The sequence below is a fragment of the Zootoca vivipara genome, chromosome 10 (genome assembly GCF_965207765.1).
Source record: "Zootoca vivipara chromosome 10, rZooViv2.hap1.1, whole genome shotgun sequence".
Taxonomy (NCBI): Eukaryota; Metazoa; Chordata; class Lepidosauria; order Squamata; family Lacertidae; genus Zootoca; species Zootoca vivipara.
The window spans coordinates 59001800-59014810 of record NC_142593.1 but is presented as its reverse complement, the minus strand read 5'-3'; the positions used below and the strand labels follow the sequence as shown (position 1 = coordinate 59014810).

Genomic DNA, 13011 nt, shown 5'->3' with positions numbered 1-13011 from the left:
AGTATAATGCAATGCTTTTGCGCCCTCCTTCATGGGGAATCATGTGTAAAGGATGGAGCTGGTCCAGCTCCTTTATATTTGTGGATGCTGTTCACATTTATCCGTTGCAGCACATTTCATGACCTGAAAACTAGGTGCTCTTATTTATTTCTAGGAAGGCTTTGCATGGAAGCTATTTAGGTTAAACCTAGGCTGAGGTGTTTCCTTTCTTGGTCCTCTATTGTGGCAACCAGCTTCAAAATCAAGTTTAAATTTCATAACCAGAAGCAACAGGAGAAAGGGTTTGCACCATTATTCTTTAGAGCAGTGGTTCTCAATTAGCTCGTTAATGCAGACCCCCTGTTTTTCAAAAGCCAATCCACAGGCACCCTACTTTTGAAAAAAATGATCTATCTTTTGAAGTATTTGTTACGTGAATGTTGCCGCAGCCCCCCAGGTGTGTTACACGGACCCCCAATTAGAAACCACTGCTTCAGAGAGTATTGTCCTAGAGTTGTCACCTGGAGATTATAATCAAACTATTGAAATGAAATAACTTCAGTCCCTTGATGCCTAGCTTAACTCTCTTCCAAGTCATTGTAGTTGCCCCGGGAACTCCACCAACTATTGATAACAGCACTGCGAATGTCAAAGACAGCTGGCCCACAAATCATAAGAAACTGCGTAATTCTGAGGCAGACCATTGTTCTGTCTAGATCAGTATTTACATTTACATCTGAAACTCTGGACAGCTTTGGCCAGGAGCTTTTCCTCACCCTACTTAGAAAAATACCAGGGATTGACTTTGGACATTCTGCATGCAAAATAATGTGCTCAGTCTTCCCCACAATCTCACTAATAAGGGAAATAATTATGGCCTCTCCTCCCCCTCCAAATAAATAAATGGGGGGAAAGGTGTGACCCTGAATAAGGTCCAATCCTGAACATCTCCAGCTACTTCTGAGCAAGGCCCTTTTCGCTCATTCCCTCTCCCGAGAGCCCAGTTTTTACTGTGATGTACCACAGCTCTTAATTAAAGCATCCAAATTAAGTATGTAAACCTGGTTCCCAGAGAAAACGTCTCATTCAGACCCATTTCTAGGTAAGTTATTGCCTTGTTTCACATGTTTTCTATATGTGCTTTGTGAACAGATTCTAATGTCTTTTGGTCTTCTATGTACAGAATATGCTTCTCAAAGAAAGTGGCCCTTTCCTCCATTCATTTTCCCTGTGGGTTGATTTCAGGATTGGTTTCTACGCTGCAGATGTCCAGCTAATACGAGGCTTTGGTATTGCAAAAGAAATAATTCTGCCCCAGAATTAAAGCAGAATGTAGAGGAGACAGTTCTTTGTGCTTTTGAGAATCACTGTGCATATCTAAAATAGTACTGAGAATTCTCTACTGGTTTCTGGAGAGTGCTGGTGATCTGGGGGTGACGTTTGCGAGGATTGGCCAGGTGATCACTAGGGGATGGGAACCCGTCGCTTGCTAAAACCACAGCACTGACACAAAGGCTATTGTGGGTGGTGTATTACGCAATTATGACTCCAGGCGGCCCTGAAAATATATATTCCACTCCATACCTGTCAACAGTAATGACTCCTTTGGCTGCCGATTCACCACATAGCAAGTTCCCTGAAGAATAGCACGGCACTTGGGCCCTGCATTCTGAAATAATGCAAGAAAGGCTGTCCAAAACTTTTCCGGCCCCTAATGCCCATCGTAATTGTCTTCCATCGCGTTCTGCAGGGATGAGTTCAGCCTCCCGGAAGGATGCGGCTACATCCCCTGGACTGACAGGCAGCAGAAAAGAGCTTGTAACTGCGGCCACCTCCCCAATCCAGCCTGACACCTCACGGTAAGATGACGGGTAATCTCTGGTTTAAGATTCCTCAGACGCAACCATCAAATTCGCCCAGATATGAGGGGAAGCAGCTGAGTTTCTGTGATATTTCATGTTTTGCTCAAGCTGGATAATATAAACTTAGAACTGCCATATCCTGTGACATTTATAGTAAGCCTTAAATTGCTTGTTAGAATAAGAAATGCAGGGATATGCCAAGTTCTAATGCTTTAATTTTTACTTAGAGCCTGAGAGGGGGGAAAGTATTTTTAAGTTATAAGTCCTGACACATTTAATACATTTGTAAATAATTTAAAGGGATGGTGTTCACTGTGTTTAGACCTTTCTTTCCCTTCAAAGTCCACTTTAAGTTTTTTTTTAATCCTCCCAGTGCCATTGCCCTTGCTCCCACCAAATTGCACCACATTTTATCACGATGTGTTTCTTTTAAGCCATTTTATACAAATGTTATTTTGCTGTTTAATGGCAAGCAACAAAATCGCATTAAGTCAGCAGTTCTGATAAGTCACCTTCAGAAACCTTAAATGGCAATATTGCTCTTGTGAAGAACTACAGAAGGATAAAAGCAGAGTTGTTTTTCTTCTGGGCTAATAAGGTTAATAACAGCAATTGCCTTTACTTTGGTCTTCTCAACGCTGAGAATGCATTATATGAAAATCTCAGCCCGGTTTGAAAACGAATCCTGGCTTTGGACATCAAATGGTCAGCTTAAAATGGGGGGGGGGGGGCTGATGGCAAGAGACTTGGGCACTTCCAGTTTGGAGCAGGGACCCTTTGACCCAGTGTGTTTGCTACGTTATTCTGCCTCTTTGCAAATCTGGAAACAGACTAGGGAGTTGGTGCTCCATCCTTCTCTGTCTCTTTGGACATAAATTACTTGCCAGTTTTAAATCATGGCTCACCATTACATCTGCCCAACTGTCTTTCCTCCTAGACTGGGGTTTGCAAGGCTATTTCGAACCCTGCTTTCAAATCCTGTTTAGCATTGGTGCACATGTAACACTGGGCTCTGCTTATGGCTGACAAGGTAGTTCAGGGGTGTGTAACCTGGTTCCTTAAAGCCATTGAAGCAGGTGTCAATTGAATTGATGCATGTCAAGGAGTTCCACACATGTGGCACCACCATTGAGAAGGGCCTGTTCTCCCAAGGTGCAGGCTTCTGAAAAACTTAACTACTGGGAGAGTTCAGGAACTCATGCAAAAAAATGTGAGCAACTGTTCCAGAGCCCGTTTTTAAACCATACTGTGCTGGGCCCTCGCATTGGGACAAAATGGATTCAAGTTTTGTAGTATCTGAAAATCCCCCTTGCCTTTATAAAATCAGCTTCCCTGTTAGTGTTTTTAATGCACAGCCTATCCACTTTGCATATTGCTGGATTCTGTCTTGTGAAAGAAGACTTAAAACAGAGCATGTTAGCATGTAAGGGGGTTCAGTAGTGGAATGTCTCTAAAGAGGTGTACCTGTTCGATCATTCCTTCCAGTTTTTGCACAGAATGGCTGAGCATTCAAGCATTTTGGGAGTAGGTTAAAGGCTCTGACTGACAAACTTGTACAACAGAAACTTACTTTTTCTTTGATCAAGAAAATGATTGATGGATTGGCTCTTTTCATGCTTGTATCAGGATCCATTGTGGCCATTCATTTTCTGAAAAACTTCCCTGATGTGATGCCTGCTTGACAATCTGGTTGTAGTTTGCCCGGGTTTCAGCTGTGCAAAGCTTTCTTGAAGTGCTGGCAACCAGCCGATCCTTGGTACTTGCAGAAACCCAATCGCTACACTTTGAAGCCCCCCCCCCCTCCAACCTGCTGATAGCTGGGTCTTCAAAGCACCTTGCAAGGGGCTCTGCAACCCCTTTTGGGCCCAGTCGCAGCATTCCCTGGCATGGCAAAAATAGCCAGGTGGGCCAAATGTGGCATTCCTGACCCCTGCCATAGACTAGGAGACTGTGCTAGATTTGAAATGTTCATTTCAACACAAAATATGTCACCATAGCTCCTAATGTCTACCCATATATAGGTAGGCTGTGTAGGCAGGATCCTTCTGGGGTCTTGAGCACCAGTGTGCTTTTCTCCTTCTGTATGTCCACCTTGGGTATATCAGGAGAGGGAACACACTGTGCTCCAGTCCTGAGAAAATACATTGCTAGGACGGAGAACTTTTCTCCTCCGTCTTCTCCTGGCTGGGTAGATTACTCTGGTACTGGTGCTGATGATAAAAGAGAGAGGTTTGTTTTTGGTTTTTGCTTTGTAGCAGGTAAAAGTTGAGCGCTGAGCTTCTATCTTACCCTTGAACCCATTCCTACTTTCTCGGCCAGGGGGAGAGAGAGCTGGAGGAATTCAGGGCCCGGCTGATGACCTCATGGTCTGCTATCCTGTCCAGCTGCATTTTTGTGTTTAAATTGGTTTCAGACCTTTCTCCATCTCATGCTAAATAATAACAACAACAATAAATGATTGTCCAGTGCGGTGCCTGCTCTTCCCGAATCTTCTCTCCCTTCCTTTTGAATGTGCTTTTTCTTTCTCCCTTCTCTCCCCCCCCCCCCAACCGCCCCTTTTGGTGCAGCGTGTTAGTATAATTGACCAGGTTAAAGAGCCCTGTTTTGCTTTCCCTTACTCATGGGCTTCTCTAATTGAAAATGGTAAATGGACAAGTATTTCTGTGGGAGACCTAAACCCGATCCTATTCTTCATCCACGAAACCTGCTTGGGCAGCAGGTCAGTCTCAATTTATCACTGAATGGGTTATAAGCTTAGATTGCAGGTTTAACTAACTAAATTAATCAATATGGAGAATTATAGCTGCTGGTGTGCCACTAAAGTTAAAGATCTGTCAGCATGTTTGTTAGAATCCACAGTTAACGGTTTAACCCTAATGGTTTGCTTTGTTTGGGGCTGAAACTTGCTGAACAAAACTTGAGCCTGAACAGGAGGGCTGCGGGGCGGGGGGGGGGAGGAGAAGAGAGCGGCAGGCAGAAAACCAATTGAGTTTGCAGTATATGTAATTACTTCTGGCTATTTAAACTTCTTGCAAGTAGAGCCAAGCCAGGTTTCATGCAAAGCGTTGGCAAGCATCAGCGACAGAAGCTGCCTTTGCTTTCGTAGGGATTGATTCTTAATATAAGAAAGTAAGAAGAGCCTACTGGATCAGGCCAGTGGCCAATCTAGTCCAGCATCGTGTTCTCACTGCGGCCAACCAGGCACCCATGTGGGAAGCCACCAAGCAGGATTCAAGCACAAGAAGGGGTCGGGGAAGAGCAGGTTGGGGAGATGGACAAATGAACTTGGTCTCCCAAACCGAGGAGGGACAAAGCAAAAGGAATGGATTTGTATGGTACAGTATCCTGGGCTGCCCAGCATCCTGGCCTGGATCAGGCCAATGGCCCATCTGGTCCAGCATCCTGGTCTCACAGTGACCAAATAAATACCTTAAAAGAAGCATTGGAGGCAGGGAGGAGAAGACAGGTGGGTGCCAATGCTGGGTCCCCGCAGCCACTGGCTGATTTCCATCACTCAAAGTGATGAAGCCTGTGCTCTCAACTTAGTGCTCCCTGTATTACTAGCACCAGTACCCCAGTAGCAGATGTGCGGAGTCACTTTCTGCTCTGGCTGTTTGCTTCACACGTGTTTATGGCATGCACCACGTGTGACCTCCCCCCCTTTAATTTTTTTCTGTGGCCAGGTAATCACTGCTGGAAACTTTTGGGACGAGAGGGTCTGGAGGAACAAATCCCCCATCTCTTTCCGTTTTCCTCTCCTCTCCCGAGACTGATTTGGGAAGGCAAGCAGAAATCAGAAATAATTGAGGGGAGCCAGGCAGGGCGATGTCAAAGCAAAGATGCAGATCTGTGAAATGTCAGCCGTACCTGCTGAACCGCCCTGTGGGGAATGGAAAAGAAAGGAGCAGCCTGGGTGAGCTGTCATCGGCCAGCTCCCAGTGGTGGCCTCTTCTTCCCTCCTTCCCTTCTCCAGCTGTCACCGCGGGGGTGCCATCTTGCCCAGACGGGAAAGGAGAAGCAGTAGCTAAAGCTTCTTCTAAATCACCTCCCCCAACTTGGTGCCCTCTAGATGTTTTGGACTACATCTCCCATCAGCCATCACATGCTGTTCTAAACCATGGGTAGGCAAACTAAGATCTGCGGGCCGGATCAGGCCCAATTGCTTTCTGGATCCGGCCCGTGGACGGGCCAGGAATCGCCGCATGAATCACCAGCACACACATTCTTTCCCTCTCCCTCACACGGTGGCGGCACCTCCTTCCTCCCTCCTCCTGGCTTCTCCCTGACCTGCCTAGAGGAGGAAGGGGGCAGTGCCTTGGTGCCAGCAGCAGCAGCGCTTGAGCGGCAGCCATTTTAAGCAGCCCCTCTCCAGAGCCCTTTCACACGCTGCTCATCGTCCTGCCGCTGCTAGCCCCTGCTGCTCGCAAGACACAGGCAAGCAGCCACCAGGGCTCGTGGTGCTCTAGCATCAATTTTTTTTGCCTTCAGAATATAGTCCAGCCCCCCACAAGGTCTGAGGGACAGTGGACTGGCCCCCTGCTGAAAAAGTTTGCTGATCCCTCTTCTAAACAGTTGGTTTTCTCATTTCACAGTGGCAAGCCACTCTTTATGGTTATTTTTGTAATGATCTTGGTCAAACTACTTATGCCGTGGTCCTACGCAGTGGCCACAATAGGGGAGCACGTCTTCTGCCGGCTCTTGCCTCTGGGCACATCTGCTTCACTGCCACGGCCTGGCCAGTGGTGTCCCTCAAGGATGGAGAAGTCAGGGTGCTGGTATCCCACCATGGCTCCCTTCAGAGCCTGAGGAGTATTAATTAAGTCATATTTAAATGGCTTAGGGCAGGCACGTCCAACAGGTAGATCGTGATCTACTGGTAGATCACTGGACATCTGTAGTAGATCACTGGTAGATCACTGGCTCCCCCCAAAGAAGCTCAACAACTATGGCTCCCCTTAAAAAAGCTCAACATTTTCACCCTGCAGCCCATCAAAACGGCACTTTCCTCCTCCCTAAAAAAACCACTCAAAAACTTTGACCTAAACCCTAAAAAACAGCCCCTCCTCCTCCCTGAAAAAAGCTCAACAACTTTGACCTGAACCCCCAAAAAGGGGGTAGATCACTGCCAGTTTTTAACTCTATGAGTAGATCACAGTCTCTTGGGAGTTGGCCACCCCTGGCTTAGGGGTATGAGAGCAAACAACTGAAACAGAATAAAAGTAAGCTGCTGCCTGCTTACCCCTCTGATTTTCGGCCCCCCGTGACTCGTGCATCATCTTTTGCCATCCCAGACCAAATGGATTGGCCAATATCAGGAATCCAGGGCCCGGAGTGGCAGGATTCCTCCTGCGGTTTGCCTGCCTTCCCCCTGACCGAAAGTTTTATCTTTGCAGTCAACTTGGCTCACGTTGCAATGAAGAGCCCGTCCCTGCACATTCCTGTAGCGCACATATTAAGTAATAACTCAGAGACACTATCATTGGAGAGATCCGCAATGGCTGCATCCTTTGGAGTTTTTAGAAAAACAAATTACGTTGTGCAAATTTGTGTTTGGGGGCTGTTAGGAGGAATGGCATGATTTGCCTAGCACATCTCCGATCAGGTAGATGTGCATTTGGGGACTTTTAAACAAATTAATATTTGATGTAAAATGCAATGCCCAGAGCTGTATATTGAATAAGTCCACAGTGCCATATTATCACGCTGGATCCTTTGAACTGAACGCTTTGTAGTAAATAAAAATATGAATTAGCTGTGCCTAGAACTGCAACTGCTTTTGAGATTTCGGCGTCTCGGGGAACTGAGTGGGTTTCTGCTTTTTGACATGGCTTCTTGCATTCTTCAGACATCTTTCGCTAAGTGGAAACTTCAGGAGAAGTGCCCTTTCTCAGTCAAAATTTTAATATTAAAGGGGGAGGGGTGATCTAATTTCTAAACGTTTTGAGGAGAAAAGATTTGTGAAGGGAAAGATGGCGAATTAAGTTCTGAATAGGGGAGGAGATAAGTCCCCCCCCCTTTTTTCCCTTAGGAGAACTAACATCATGAAAAGTCCAATATAGTTCCGTATGCGAGTGATAAAAGCAGACATTGGCAAATTAATCTCTCTTATTCACTGTGTAGGTTGTTAATTGTTCTCTCTGCTTGCTGTCGATATAATGTGAAATTTTCATTCCCCCCATTCAAGATGGGGAAAAGTTGTGGCTGAAAATGTTAACATTTGCATTTTTATTTGTTGATTTATTTAAAGGACAGCCTCTCTTACAGCAATCCATCACTCAGTGACACCCCAAATATGAATAATGTATTGTAGACTTGCGGTTACAATGTGTAATAAGTGCCAGAGACAGTAGGAGAATGTTAACTATGTTGCAAATGTAATATTTATCGACTCGTAGTTTATTGCTTTGGAGGTTCAATAATACTGACCATAGGACATTAATACTGCTTATCCTGATTTTAGCCGGCAACCTCTGTATGCAGAAATAAGCTATCTATCTTGCACTCGCAAAATAAATATGGAATTTACAGCACTTTGTAAATGGTGTATTATAGGGTGCTTGAGGTTCTTTGTAGAAATCCGTGCCATGATCCCATTTCAGGAAGAAAACCCAAACGGTCTGTAGCTTCTTGATGGCCCCTTTTCCTCAAAGGTTTCCTGTGGAAGTGAATTCATTTTATGTTGATACACAGCCATGAATCAATAGAAAAGGACAGTGGCACCCAAGATCTCTGGTCCAGACCCTCAGGAGAACTTCCTGGTGGATTGTTCCCCAAATGGGAAACTGCCTGAAACTTTTGCTAGGGAATGGAGTGATGATTAAGGATTGTATCATGCTGGATTTTTCAAGCAAACTAGCCCAACTCCTTGCCCGTTATTCGGAGATCTCTGTGTGGTCTGCGTTCAAAAGTTTCATGTCGGGCAACCCAACAGCTCCAAAAGTTTGTGATCTGGATTTAGACAAGTTCATGGTGCCTTCACTTATTTCGTAGCTTATTCAAGTTGCAGAGCATGTCCGGGGGGGGGGGGGACTCCTAGCTTGTTTTTATCAAACACCAGCTCCCAACCCCCCCCCCCTTTTGATAACATATTGTGATATGTGCTGTGGCAGTAAAATGCACCACTAGCCGTGCCCAACCACCTAAAGTTCCTATTTGGATCCGGCATGGCCTGTAGTTTCCTGACAGTGGCACACTGGCACAACTCTCAGCCAACCCCTTGCATGCACCTTAACCCGGCAGTTTTCAAACTGCTGGTTGGGTTTCCTTAGTGAGATCATAAGTAATGGGAGATTACCTTCCCTGAGGGAGGTTTGCACAGTCATCCCCGGCAGTGAGTTTTTTTGGTCACCATAGGGAGTGCTGAATGAGTTCTCTATTCCCTCACACTAAGTAGGGCGGTGGGTGAAAGAGAAATAGGCCTGGGTTTGCCCTAGTGTGAAAGGGTGCTGTGCAATGAGAACGTGTGATGGACCAGTTGCACGTCAAAAAGGGTTCCCTGGGGAATGGGGAAAGAGAGAGAGAGAGTTTGAAACTCCTGCCTTTGCAGTGCCTCCAGTTTCTAAGGCAAAAGATTCTGCAAGCCCTGCAAACAGTTTGCTCCTCTGCTGCTGAGCTTCTCTTAAATTTAAGATGTCCTTTGAATGTTTAAGCCTCTCTCCATGGTACAAAGCCATTGCTGCTTGTGCCGTTTTCAGGGTGTCCGTTGATGTTTCCTCTTCATCCTTCCAAGATCATCTTAAATATTTGATTTTTATTCTGCTTTTCTCTTTGAATTTCTGCCCTTTCGTTGTCTCCATCTGACTGTAAATGCCCTCATTATTTATGTATCATATTTATGTACTGTTTTTCCTGTAGCTCAAAGCAATTAACAATTCCACGTAAAACACACCAAATAAATATAAAGATACAGAATCCAATATAAAATGCAGGCCCTGTGAGCAGAAACAGGTTTTTAGTTTTTGTTTATTTAAAAAATATTACCGGTACAAAGATCAAATCAGTTACCCTATCACTCATCAAAGGACTGATTTTATGTTCTCCAGACTTTCACTGATGGTGTTTCATATAACGATGGAACCCAGAGCACACTGTTCCTTCCTGTACCTAGATCTTAATAGGTGGCCTGGAAAGGAAGAAGATAAGCATAGGAAACTTCCTTATACCTGGTCAGTCCTCTCGCTGTCTGAGCTTCCTGGTTCAACCTGGAGTTTCTGGGGATTGGATTCGGGGTCCTGTGATGTGCAGCCATGTTTTTCTCCCAGTCGAAGCTTCTCCAGGGAAGCCATGCATAATCCGCAAGATTACCGAGGCATAAATTAAAGTCGCCAGATCCCTGTGTGCCAGGCCAGAGATGCAGCCAGCTGGTCTGATAGACAGAAGGTGTTCGTGGCTACAGCTGCCACCTGATTCTTCCGAGAGCAAAGATGGGTGAGCAAGTTCTCCCAATCACAGGCAAGCCAGGCATTGCAACACTATAAGATTTGAACCATCAATGTCTTGCGAGAGAAGGGGGGAGGGCCAGAGGCTAACCTTCCAAGTCCCAGACTGCAGAATTCGGGACCAGCAGCCGTGTGACACCGGAAGTTGCGTTGACGTAACTTCCGGTGTCACTTTGCCCTTCTATGGGCACCAAAAATGGCCGCCGGCGGCTTCAAAAGTCGCTTGTACGCATGTCAGGAAGTGCGTCGACGCAACTTCCAGTGTCACTCCGCCCATCTATGGGCACAAAAAATGGCCGCCGCCGACACCAGAAGTTGCGTCTATGCACTTCTGGACATGCGTAGATGCGACTTTTGAAGCCGGTGGCGGCCATTTTTTGTGCCCATAGAAGGGTAAATCGGAAAGAAAAAAAATGGCCACCGGCAGGAGAAAATAATGGAGAAAAACGGGAGACAAAGTGATACGGGGGACCACCGGGAAAAGGTAAGTAAAAACGGGGGTTTCCCGGGGAAAACGGGGTACTTGGCAGCTATGGCCAGAGGTCCTATTCTGATGAGCCTGGCATTTCAAAGGGAGCCTGGTTCTCCAATAAATTCACTCCATATACAATTTGTCTGCATCAGAAATGGTGGTGGTGGTGCTGTCCATCATGGAAGTTGTTTCAAGAAAACATGTGAGTCACCCTTTAGACAGCATTTGCAGGCTTCCATCACCATTAACTTCCACATGTAAAGAGACTGGTATTTGAACCTCACCCCATTTGATCCTTCTAATCAGGGTCAAATAAACCAAGAGTGGACTGGAGTGATGGTGGGGGAGTCACATGCAGTGTTGGAACGTTGTTGGGGCATGGGTTCAAGGTGTGCGCACAGCATTTTCTAAGCGTGAGCTTTTCTGGAAAAGGCTCCCTTCGAAAATCACAAAGCACTAAGGTATGAGCGCTCCCCGCAAGAGATTTCCTGGTCTCCTTCAATGAGAGAAGGAAGCATTCCGCAAGCAGTGCTGCAAACCTCCTTTGGACCCTTCAGAACTGTTCATAAACCCATGGCTGGCTTAGGAAATAAAATTAGCTCTTGCTCTCCTTGTAATGTGACCTGAAACTCCACAAGTCTACAGGGAGCGGCCAGCATGAAAATCCAGCCTCCATTTATAAGGCAACAGCAAAAAGAAGCCATGATGTTTCATGTGGGTAACGAAGGCTTTGGAATGGATCGGGCACAGTGTAGCGAGGTGCCTTTTGTGTTGGCAACTTGCTCATCTCAGGGGCCACCCACCATTACCAGCTTGACTGTGGCGCAATGGATTGTGTCCATTGCCGAGAATGTGAAATCCTGCCAGGAACGCCCTGACTCCCAGTGCAAATGGATTAATGTTAATTAGCAACTGTCGGCTGTAATTGTCACCCTCATTAAAATACAGAATTATGTATTTCTTAGTTATAAATAACCTTTCTAATTGTACTTGATGTATGCCAGTTTAATCAAATAGTACACTTGCTTGCAGGCAGATATTTGCATTAATCTAGCATTGGATCGTTGAGTCTTTTTGATCATCTCCTTTTCCAAACTTTGCTGGTGTGTGGTTGGAAGGAGAGTTGGGGGTGGGGGGGGAGCTCTCTTTCAGCTACTTGTCCTTTAAACTTTTTTTCAATTTTTTTCTCCGGTATTCAGCTATGCAATTCTGATAGGATTTTATATTAAAATGAGTGGATGTGTCTTCTGGGATTGTTGAGTGCAACTGAAACCTTGTCAATTTTTGAAGTAGTTTGGCAAGGTTTCCGTCACTCAGTGGTGTGACAATAAGTTGATTACGGTTTTGAAACTAAGAATAAGCCGGGGAAAATAAAGTGCAAATCACATTAGAGAGCCGGCTTAACTCTTTTTAGGGCTGCTTCTTTGGAAGAGCTGCATTGTTCGATGTCGGGCTCGGAGATTCTCCAACGCCACTTTCCCCAGTTCCAAATTGTATCTAATCCTGTGGTGGGTTAAAAGACATAAAATCAAATGCAGAACTTCTCAGATTTTATTACAGGGCTTGGGGAGGGATCCAGGATTCTTGTCACCAAGGCATGTTGAATGAGTTATTGAGCAGTGGATAGAGTCAGGGAGCAGAATGGTCCCAGAAACATTAACGGGCAGAAAAAAAAGATGGTGGACAAGCTGGAAGGAGCAGGGATGGGTGTTTTTTGGGAAGAGAAGCAAGGAGCTCTAGGGCTAAGTTCACTGGCCATTTGCATTCCTTTTCTTGATAACTGTGGTGGTTTGTCAACCCCTCAGAAATGGAGCAAGTCCAAAACAAGCATCTTACATGATTGTCTCCCCCTGTCCATGTTCCTGTTGGCTTAAGCAGTGCTACAGTGCCAAAACAAATGCTTTAAAAATAAAATAAAATGGCAGAGTTCTCCTTTTGCATTTGTTGTAATGATTTGACACAGCATTGGAAAACAATTCGGCACGTACACCCTAATTGTCACAGGCTTTTTACTTTTCTGGGACTCCCCTTTAGTGACTCTTAAAGCAGATTATGAATCACATTGATCCCTTTCCCTCAGTTGTGCCCCTATATCTCTTTCCATGCTCAAAGTTGCTTTTATATCACTTTGCATGTTCTTACACTGAACCCTGATAAGGGCCTGAAATGGGCCTTGCCTCCACTTCCAGGTCTGAAGATAAAAGCTGCATGAAACAGCCATGTTGGGGGATTGTAGAGGGGCAGAAACTGCAGACCGTGT

General features: G+C 45.5%; 1 protein-coding gene across 8 annotated transcripts in view; it reads left to right on the top strand.

Annotated features, from left to right (window-relative positions):
- The window catches only part of KIAA1328 (KIAA1328 ortholog), a 200859-nt gene that overhangs the window by 170819 nt on the left and 17029 nt on the right, over window positions 1-13011 (top strand). For all 8 annotated transcript variants that reach the window (XM_088652812.1, XM_035100609.3, XM_035100608.3 and 5 more), the window contains one exon: window positions 1730-1838. In XM_088652812.1, coding sequence (XP_088508938.1) covers window positions 1730-1838 — 109 coding nt within the window. The remainder of the gene's footprint in view (window positions 1-1729; window positions 1839-13011) is intronic.